Here is an 11,578-nt window from a genome sequence, read left to right as displayed (position 1 = left end):
CACTTCCCATGCTGATACAAGTATCAATTTCACTTCTACGCAATTACTAAGCTTCCGAACAATGATATCCGTGTTCTTAGTTTTTTTTTTAAGTTTATCACATTTTGAAACAACTGATCTTTCACAACGCGCAAAAGAGCTAATGTTAAATCGTAGGAAGATAGACGGAACGAGAGCAGCAGTTGCTTGCTACCAACGTCGAAGCACTCGCTAAATATTTTACAAGCCTTCAGTTGCATAATTCTTCTCACCAGACAATTACTATATATACCCTTTCCTCCTATACCGCATTTTAACATTCCGCTGCTTAATTTATTCCTCCTTTTTCAAACACTCAGGAAGAAGCCAAGCCATCAATACTGTTTGGCTAGGTTTCTATTGAACCTCTTGTTTTGGCAGGTTACTGCTTAGTTCCACGACACAATGTCATACCCAACTAGCGGAGATTCCTCTACCAATGACAATGCCATTAACGACCTTGAAACAGTCTTAAATGATTTGTCTACAAAAGAAATAAATGAACTGCTGAAAGCCCGGGAAGACAGATATGATGGGGTGGAAGTTGACCTAGAAAATATGCACAACGATGTTCCTCGTTTCACATCTTCACTCAAGCATCACTTACCCAATGGGCACGCCAGGTGAGTGTTTTCTTAACACGACATATAAATTCGTCAATCAATATAAAAGAAAATGAAAAATAGCTTCAAATCATGCTTGTTGGCTGTGAAGGGGATGAACGGGGTGTGGATTAAGGTAGCCAAGGAACAGGCCAAACTAGTTCCGGTTGCGATTGAGGTCAGGTTTTTGAGAAATTCGCTACCACCATTTATTTTTATATTGCAGAAACATTTGTTGTGAAATTAACGTCATGTAGTATTTTTGTATATAATATGGAGTCCTAGGCATATGCTATAATACAATTTGTATACTTTGCGGTGAGTTGCAGGAAGGATTTTGGTATCACCATGCAGAACAATCATATGTGATTTTAGTGCTTTGGATCCCTAAAACTCCTTGTAGTATCCCTGATAATGCTTCACATCAAGTCGGAATTGCAGCTTTCGTATACAACACCAAGGGAGAGGTAACCATGCATGTAACTGCACTATTAATCAGACCAAAATGTCATTGTGAAGAAATATTCACTGTTTCAAGTGATTGTGTGTGAAGTGGGATTACTTTCCTTACAATTGTGCTGATGGAAAAATAGGAATTAGCATATTGGCTACCTATATTTTGAAGAACGATCAAATCCAACAAAGCTTAAAAATCTAACTCAAGATGCTTGTGAAAGCCTTATCTCTGTCACATAGTCGTGTATAGAAAATCTTGTACACCTGTTTAATTGCGGTCAACATACTGCTGTTCAACCATTAACTTGAATTGATAAATTCTATACATAATTTATCATGGCAATGTCGATGCAGGTTCTGGTAGTTCAGGAGAAGTGTGGACCTTTCAAAGATTCAGGACTGTGGAAAATGCCAACAGGAAGGATCAAACAGGTATCAGATTTATATATAAATTTATCAAGCCTACAGTATTATGAGGTTATTATTGCAAGAAATCACCTATGTATTTATGCCCAACTTCTGCTTCACAGGGGGAAGGCATTAAAGAAGGGGCTGTAAGAGAAGTCAGAGAAGAAACTGGGGTAAAATATCACTTGTCTGATCTTTTTCCTCCGAATTGTGATTTTTCACTTTATAATATTATAATTAAAAATTTTCTTGAATTCTCACAGATTGCTACAGAATTTAGACAAGTGGTCGGGTTCAGGTAAAGAAAACATTTACAATAAAATAGCCTTACTGTTTTGTAACATTGTTTCATAATTTCTACGAAGATGGGTATGTTTGATAGATTAATTTTTATCTTTCTAATTGTTTTCGGTGCATGAACTACAGAGATGGTCACAATGCCCCTTTCGAAAAATCTGATCTACTTTTCGTGTGCATGTTGAAACCAATGTTTTTTGACATTGTTATACAAGATACTGAAATTTCAGCAACAAAGGTATGTATTCGATCATTAGGTGGTACTTTTAATGCTGGATAATTTTCAATATCACATAAGTGACGTCAAAATTTGTTTTGTTCAGTGGATGGCAGTAGATGATTTTGTAGCTCAACCAAAAATGCAGCAAAGCAAACTTCTCAAGGTCATGGCGGGAGTCTGTATTGCCAACATGGAGGGACGGTGTAGAGGATTTTCAGCCATTGAAATACCGTCCCCCAAACCCTCTGTTTTTTACTGCAGTGACATTGATACTGAATAATTTATAGTGTTTCTGGTGTTCTGATCTTGAATTACGGTCAAATGTACATCATGATTGATCAATAGAATGGACGTCAGACGCTACTTATTATTAGAATATTTTGCTTCCAGTTAATAGGAAAACGAAGTTTTGAGGATACCTTTATAGCGTTATCAAGTGAATAAAATTCACTGTTTGTGCTCTCCTTAACTAGGCGATATACTACGCAAAGCAGAGGTATTCTTATATACAGATACATAATTACATGAACAGTGATATATTTCCAAAGGATTATCACCACGCTGTAATAACATTAAAAGTTTTATATTTCCAAAGGATTATTATCATGCTGTAATTATACATACTATTTTTTAACATTGGAAGTTTTATTTTTTAATAAATATTGATTAAATATAAGCAATATATAAGAATTTTTGAGATGGTTGTAAAGTTCTAGGATGATTTTCATAGTAATTTTTATATAAATTTTTAGACAATGTTTAATTTTTTTTTGAGAGGGTTGAATAGTTTTAAGATGATAGGTTAATAGTTTCAAATTGGATCTAAAATCAATTTTGTAGCCAAAAAAATTTAAAGAAATCTTTACAAAGTAATATATTTGATTTAAAATTTGAAACTCCATAAAAAGATAATAATCATCATAAGTCAATATAAAATAAATAACAAATTAATTACTTAATATACAATTTCTACACTATTAAATATAGTCTAATATAGATTATACATATTGAAAAAATAATTATTCAAATATGAATGAAGGCTGTTTAATTGAGAAATGCATTAAGCACATGACAACATCATTTAAATTTCATTCATATTCATTGTAATAAATCCTAAAATCTTAATTAAAAACTAGAATTAATAACAAACATGACAATCTTGAAATTTTAATGTTTGTTTTTTTCTTGATGTCACTTCTTGTTAATGCAAAATAAATGCAAAAGGGCAACTTTCAAATTAAGACAACTGTGGGCCGACACACACTACATTGTCAATGCATAGTGTGTGCTAGTTAAGTCCGGCTGTTACATTTGTCATAAGTAAATAAATAGTTAATTTTAATCATATTATGAACATAATTAGAATTTTGCTTTTAAATTTCTATTGCTTGAGCCTTTAAGGTTCTTATTGTTGTTTTGAGTTTCTTTTGTTTTAAACATTATTTTTATTCAATTTTTTTTATGAAGTATTCTATTTGGCTCTTTCCTAACCACCTGCAAACTTTCAACTTATAAAAGACGATATACAATTTTGTAATATCATGAATGTGCAATTAGAATACAATATAAATTGTCACCTTTTTTTTCACATAAACAAATGTTATTCTCTTCTTTCCAACATCAATCTATAAATATCCAATATGAATTTTTCAAAGATCATGTATAATCATTAATTACAACATAAATTTAATTATAATTTTACTTTACATAATCTTTATAATTTTAAATGTTTATAAATTCACAAATCTATTAGAATGTTGTCGTCAAACAAAAATATGTGAAACAACATTAAAAATATCAAAATATACATGACACAAAACCTATATACAATTCAGAAAATTACATATTAAAAAAAAAACTATCAAAGAAACAAGAAAGGCCACTAGGTATCAGCAAGAAGATACAACCACATGAAACAAAACTCAGAACAAGATTAAAAAAGTAGCAAAGAAACAAGAAAGGCCACTAGATAACAAGCTAAGCCACAGGAAAAAAGCAGCTAAGGCTCGATCAAGGGGGTTTGAAGCTTAACCTTACCAGTGAATTCTGCAGAGGAGGCGGAGGCTGGTCCACGCGGGCCAACCTATATTGTTTTAAAGAGGAGCCAGGTTTAACCAGCTGGTGCTTAGTAACAACATCTGAGAAGCTGTTGTTTTTAAGGGCAAAACCCTTCACTTTCTCCACGGGACTCACCTCTGAAATATCAAAAACCTTTCTTTTATTCTTGTCATTGGCAACCACGGAAGAAATCATGTTACTATGTTTCTGGAAATGCCAGGATATGTTACAGTACGCTGCAATCATTGCATTCCATGAGACCACATTTATATGAGGCATTTTGTCAAATAGTTCACGTGCCTTGTCTATAGTTCCACATTTTCCATACATATCTAGCAGAGCATTTAAACTATACAATCTGGCAAAAATCCCTCATCTATAATGCTTTGATGGATGTTCATCTCTGTTCAAAAACTCCCATTTTAACACAGTCGAGGAGGATCGTCACATTACAACTGTCAATTTTATTTGCTCGAAAGTTTCTAAAGCCCAGCCAACAAATCCACTTTATGGGTGTGCTGTAATCATGGTCATTTCATGAGACCACATTTCTTTGAGTATTTTGTCAAACGGTTCACTTGCCTTGTCTGTGCTTCCAAATTTTGCGTACGTCTACCACAGTGTTTTTTTTTTGATCGGTAAATGCAGAGCCAGAGCAATAGTTTTAGCAGAGTCCAAAAAGGGCATCCAGTTCCTTCTTTTAGAAAAAAATGAATACAAGCAAACACTCCATATGAAAGTCTGAGAAAACCCGCTATCACAGTGTTAGTGACTATAACATTTGACAAAATTCCGCTATCCTTTATGCTGTGATGAATGTCAATACCCTGTTCCAATGCTCCCGTTTTGCACAAGTTGGGATGATGCTGCCAAACGTTGCAGAGTGTAACACTACACCTTCCAATCGCATTTGCTTCAAAGTTTCTAAAGCATTTTCAACAAATGCATTTTGTGAATATCCTGCAATGAGGACATTACATCAGAACAAATTTCTTTCACACATTCTGTCAAAGGGTTCATATTCCTCGTCTATTCTTCCACATTTTGGATATCTTGCAATCATGGCATGAGATGACATCTGTTCGAGGCATTATGTCAAACAGTTCAAATGTCTTGTCTATTCTTCCACATTTTGCATATCCTGCAATCATGGCATGCCATGAGATGACATATGTTCGAGGCAATAACTGCCTTGTCTATAGTTCCACATTTTCCATGCATATCTAGAAGAGCATTTAAACTATACAATCTGGCAAAAATCCCTCTTCTGTAATGCTTTGATGGATGTTCATCTCTGTTCAAAACCTCCCATTTTAACACAGTCGAGGAGGATCGTCACTTTACAACTGTCAATTTTATTTGCTCGAAAGTTTCTAAAGTCCAGCCAACAGATCCACTTTATGGGTACGCTGTAATCATGGTCATTTCATGAGACCACGTGTCTTTGAGTATTTTGTCAAACGGTTCACTTGCCTTGTGTGTGCTTCCAAATTTTGTTTACGTCTATCAGTGTTTTTTTTTTTTATCGGTAAAGGCAGAGCCAGATTATATTAGGAATATATAGAATTTATAGAACAATAGTTTTAGCAGAGTCCAAAAAGGGCATCCAGTTCCTTCTTTTAGAAAAAAATGAATACAAGCAAACACTCCACATGAAAGTCTGAGAAAACGTGCTATCACAGTGTTAGCGACTATAACATTTGACAAAATTCCGCTATCCTTTATGCTGTGATGAATGTCAATACCCTGTTCCAATGCTCTCGTTTTGCACAAGTTGGGATGATGCTGCCAAACGTTGCAGAGTCTAACATTACACCTTCCAATCGCATTTGCTTCAAAGTTTCTAAATTATTTTCAACAAATTCATTTTGTGAATATCCTGCAAAGAGGACATTACATCAGAACACATTTCTTTCACACATTCTGTCAAACGGTTCATATTCCTCGTCTATTCTTCCACATTTTGGATATCCTGCAATCATGGCATGAGATGACATCTGTTCGAGGCATTATGTCAAACAGTTCAAATGCCTTGTCTATTCTTCCACATTTTGCATATCCTGCAATCATGGCATGCCATGAGATGACATATGTTCGAGGCATTATGTCAAACAGTTTGCTTCCCCTGTATATGATTGGATGTTCTCAAAACATTTCTCGATCCTTTATCCTTAGATAGATGTCTAAACCCCTGCAGTTGGAACTACAACATCTGACAAAATTCCTCGATCCTTTATCCTTAGATAGATGTCTAAACCCCTGTTCCAAAGCTTCCATTTTGGCACAGGCAGGGACGATGCTCGCAAAGGTTTCAAAGTCGCTAAAGCCTTTTCAACAAATCCATTTTGTACATATCCTACAATCATGGCATTCCATTGGACCGCATTTCTTGAGGCATTAAGTCAAACAGTTCACGTGCCTTGTTTATGCATCTAGTTTTTTGATAAATGCTTCCCAGAGCATTACCAACTACAACATCTGAGAAAATTGCTCTCACATTTATGCTTTACATGGATGCTTATATCCTGATCGAAAGCTCCCATTTTGACACTGTCTGGGAGGACACTAACAAATTTGAACCGATAGGGTTGAAGATGAAATTGAATTGAATTCAGCTATCTTGAGATAGAATTGATTTGAGCTATATTGGGTTGCAATGCCTGAACTGGTGAAAGCACAGGAAGACAGATACGATGGTATTGATGCAGAGATAGAAAACAAACACAGTTTTGCATCTTCACTCTCTCGAAAGGTCCAAATAGGTTCAAAACCCGGCAGCAGAGAAGTTGAAAATAATAAACACCAGGTATAGTAAAATAGATTTTATTTGAATTTTTTTTATGTAAAATTTTAATAAATATAATATTTATTTTAAATAATAAATCTTATAAACACATATTTTTAATATTATATTGTGTGAAAATAAATTAATTAAAAAAATTTAATGCATCTTCTGATATACAATAATTTATCAAGTTCACTATCTCTTCTTTTCATTTTTCCTTTCTTTTTTAAAAAAATCTTTGGCTATAGTGAACCATAGTTAATAGGAGCAAATAATAAATAATTTAATTTTTTTAATTTTTTTTCTTTTAATGTATTTAAACTATTATATGTATAAAAATCTATGTAAAATATTACGTGTATAACAAATTTTACAAAAATAAAGAAAATAATAACTTTATTTTTTTGGTTTTTCTTTTATGGATAAGAATGGTGGTACCATTGTAGAGTTATGTCTATTGGGATAAAATAAAATAAAATTATTTTTAATTTTTAATTTATGTTTGTAGGAAGAATTGAGAATGAGAATGAAAATAAAAATATATATTTAATATATTTATATTTATTATTATATTTTGTTTATCATTAATTATTATATTTAGATGTGTAAATAGAATCAAATTTAAGATAAAACATAAGAATTTTTATTGAAATGGTATATAATTCAATGCATTATATGCTATATGCTTTACCAAATAAACAATTACCAGTTTATAAATTTTAGTTTGCTAAATCTAGAACAATCTGAAATCTTAAAATTCCTAATTTCTTAAAACTTCTAAACAATTTCAATATTTGTAGGCTCCTATTTGTTAGAAGCTTGTATACTACTAACAATCACACCTTAAGATTGATTAAAAGCACAATCAAATTTAGGAGAAAAGCAAGAGAGCATTACTTGGTTTCCTTTAATGTCCACCTCCATCATGGCATACATTCCTTGTGAAATTCAAGAATTTGTTTCCTACTACACTCGAAGTAAATTTATTGAGTGTTTTCTTTTCAACAAGATAAAAATAGTAAATGATATTTTGTGCTTGAAAAGAAATATTGAATTTAATGTATAACAATCATTATATGATTTTTAAGGTGTAAAACAAGATCATACACAACCTATATGGTACTTTGATTACCACAAAATAAAATAGTAACAATACATTGTGCAAGACCAAGCTCAAGTAATTGAAATTAAATCCAAGGTGCTTCCTTCCATGTTTCTTTTGTTGCTCTTATCATGTCCAATTTTTACGCATGGACAAGCTCAACATTGTCAAAAAAAATAATTGTCAAAGCATAAAGATATATTGATCTATGGATAAAAAGGTACCTAATGAAAGGATGTACATATACATACACATATTGTAACTAGGAAATTTAGAATGAGCATCAAAGCAATGTAACTAGGCAACCACAAACCTAAATTGCAATGAAATAGATCCTAATACATTCAATAGAGCTATGAAGATAAGACAATCAAAATAAACACAAACCATCACAAACACGGAGGTCTCCTCCACAATTAGCCAATTAAATAAAGTATTTAATTGTGACATGAAGGACTTAGGAAAAATGAATAAATTCACTTAACCCCCCAAAAAATGTTAGTAGGATTACATGAATAAATCATTAAACCCTAGGAGGAATTAGGTCATGAAAAAATTGAGACCAATAAATAATAAAGATTGCAAGTGAAGGAACAAATGACAAATACTTGATAATGACAAGAAACTAATATTGATTGAGTGATGAAGATCAATGACCAATTGATCAAGATTGACAAAAGGATCAAATTGATAGACGATAGTTGATAAAGGATCAATGACTAATTGATCCAAAATTGACGAAGATTGATGATTGATTGGGATCGATGACAAATCGATCAAAGATTGATAAAAGGTCGACTTGATGAAGGTTGACATGATACTGAGATTAACAAAGACCGATGACAAATCAATCACAAACTGACAAGATTGATTGATAATTGACAATCAGAAGAAGATAAAAATTGGTCAAAATTGATTGAAGACGATAAAAAATTGATTGAAAATGATTAAAAACTAGGACAAAACCCTAATTTGAGAGCAATTAGGATTGATGACAAAATTGATCACGACCAATGATTCCAATTCAAAAATGGCATTAACAAGACCTAATTCGAAAGCGAGAGAATTAGAATCGAATAGGAAAGAAATGCGGAGGAAAGACGCAATGTCAACAAACAATGAAGATCGAATGCGCGACATAGAGGAAATGTCAATAAGATGAGAAAACCCTAAAAGAAGGTCATGCTGACATGTTAAAGTATGGCGCCAGAAGTATTGACCTGTTTTAGATGCCTACGCATATACATATACATATACTGTATATACATATACATATACATATACATATACATATCCATATACACATATACATACATATACATATATATGTACAACATAACATAATATTTTAACCACTAAGAAGATTCAAACTTTTAGTATTAGACTCTATCATTGTAAAACATTAAGCTTTGTGAAAAATTATGAATCAGACGAGAGTTTTGAAAGACTGCAAAACCTTTTTATATACAACTACACAAAACTCAAAACAGAATTTTAAGAAGAAAACAAAAAAAAACACAAACAAACAAGAAAGGCCACCAGATATCAACAAGAAGATACAACCACAAGAAACAAAACTTGGAACCAGATTAAAAAACTTGCAAAGAAACAAGAAAGGCCACTAGATAACAGCTAAGCCACAGTAAAAAAACAGCGAAGGCTCGATCAAAGGGGTTTAAAGCTTAACCTTACCAGTGAATTCTGAAGAGGGGGCGGAGGCTGGTCGACGGGGGCCAACCAATCTTTTTTGAAGAGGAGCCAGGGTTAACCAACTGGTGCTTAGTCACAACATCTGAGAAGCTGTTGTTCTTAAGGGCAAAACCCTTCACTTTCTCCACGGGACTCACCTCTGAAATATCAAAAACCTTTCTTTTATTCTTGTCATTGGCAACCACGGAAAAAATCACGTTACAATATTTCTGGAAATGCCAGGATATGTTACAGTATGCTGCAATCATTGCATTCCATGAGACTTCTTAAGGGCAAAACCCTTCACTTGCTCCATGGGACTCACCTCTGAAATATCAAAAACCTTTCTTTTATTCTTGTCATTGGCAACCACGGAAGATATCATGTTACTATATTTCTGGAAATGCCAGAATATGTTATAGTATGCTGCAATCATTGCATTCCATGCGACCACATTTGTATCAGGCATTTTGTCAAATAGTTCACGTGCCTAGTCTATACTTCCACATTTTTCCATGCATGTCTACCAGGTCATTTCACCTATAAAATCTGGCAAAATCCCTCTTCTATTATGCTTTGATGGATGTTCATCTCTGTTCCAAAGCTCCCATTTTGGCACAGTCGAGGAGGATCCTCGCTTTACAACTGTCAATTTATTTGCTCGAAAGTTTCCAAAGCCCAGCCAACAAATCCACTTTATGGGTGTGCTGTAATCATGGTCATTCCGAGAGACCACATTTTTTTGAGTATTTTGTCAAACAGTTCACTTGCCTTGTCTGTTCTTCCAAATTTTGTGTACGTCTACCACAGTGTTAGCGACTACAACATTTGACAAATTTCTGCTATCCTTTATGCTGTGATGAATGTCAATACCCTGTTCCAATGCTCCCATTTTGCACGGGTTGGGATGATGCTGCCAAAGGTTGCAGAGTCTGACATTACACCTTCCAATTGCATTTGCTTCAAAGTTTCTAAACCATTTTCAACAAATCCATTTTGTGAATATCCTGAAATGAGGACATTACATCAGGACACATTTCTTTCAGGCATTCTGTCAAACAGTTCATATGTCTTGTCTATTCTTCCAGATTTTGGAAATCCTACAATCATGGCATGCCATGAGATGACATCTATTCGAGGCATTATGTCATATGCCTTGTCTATTCTTCCACATTTTTATATCCTGCAATCATGGCATGCCATGAGATGACATCTCTTCGAGGCATTATGTCAAACAGTTCGCTTGCCTTGCATGATAGGATATGCTCCATACATTTCTACTAGGGCTGTTGGAACTGCATCTGACAAAATTCCTCGATCCTTTATATTTAGATGGATGTCCAAACCCTGTTCCAAAGCTTCCATTTTGGCACAGGAAGGGACGATGCTCGCAAAGGTTTCAAAGTCGCTAAAGCCTTTTCAACAATTCAATTTTGTACACATCCTAAAATCATGGCATCCCATGAGACCGCACTTCTTGAGGCATTCAGTCAAGCGATTCACGTGCCTTGTTTATGAATTCATATTTTGGATAAATGCTTCGCAGAGCATTACCAACTACAACATCTGACAAAATTGCTCTCACATTTATGCGTTTTATGGATGCTTATATGCTGTTCCAAGGCTCCCATTTTGGCAGTCTGGGAGGGCGCTGACAAATTTGAACCGATAGAGTTGAAGACCTGTTTGATGCATATGTATTATGGTGTAACAATGCAATTGTCTTGTGTGGACGCCCATGTTTTCTGTACGCTTAAATAACCATATTCCATGAGGAAACCAAATTCAGTCTAACTCACAGTGGCAATTACCAGGTAAGATGAAATTGAATTGAATTCAGCTATCTTGAGATGAAATTGAGTTGACCTGTATTGGGATGAAACGCCTGATCTGGTGAAAGCCCAGGAAGACAGATACGATGGTATTGATGCAATGAGAGAAAT

General features: G+C 33.9%; 1 protein-coding gene across 2 annotated transcripts; it reads left to right on the top strand.

Moving 5' to 3' along the window:
* Positions 1-256: 256 nt before the first annotated feature.
* On the top strand, positions 257-2,285 carry LOC131053223 (nudix hydrolase 2-like). 2 transcript variants are annotated; one of them, XM_059216355.1, is made up of 8 exons: positions 260-641; positions 733-798; positions 950-1,087; positions 1,431-1,508; positions 1,607-1,657; positions 1,748-1,782; positions 1,911-2,019; positions 2,105-2,285. In XM_059216355.1, the coding sequence occupies exons 2-8, from the start codon at positions 736-738 to the stop codon at positions 2,279-2,281; spliced, it is 651 nt and encodes a 216-aa protein (XP_059072338.1). In that variant the 5' UTR covers positions 260-641; positions 733-735; the 3' UTR covers positions 2,282-2,285. The 2 variants fall into 2 exon arrangements, with proteins under 2 accessions (XP_057843821.2, XP_059072338.1); XM_057987838.2 differs by having other exon boundaries at positions 257-798.
* The last annotated feature ends 9,293 nt before the right edge of the window (positions 2,286-11,578 follow it).

This window comes from Cryptomeria japonica, unplaced genomic scaffold (genome assembly GCF_030272615.1).
Source record: "Cryptomeria japonica unplaced genomic scaffold, Sugi_1.0 HiC_scaffold_1850, whole genome shotgun sequence".
NCBI lineage: Eukaryota > Viridiplantae > Streptophyta > Pinopsida > Cupressales > Cupressaceae > Cryptomeria > Cryptomeria japonica.
Note: the sequence above shows the minus strand (reverse complement) of the source record. Positions and strands in the feature narration are given on the sequence as shown.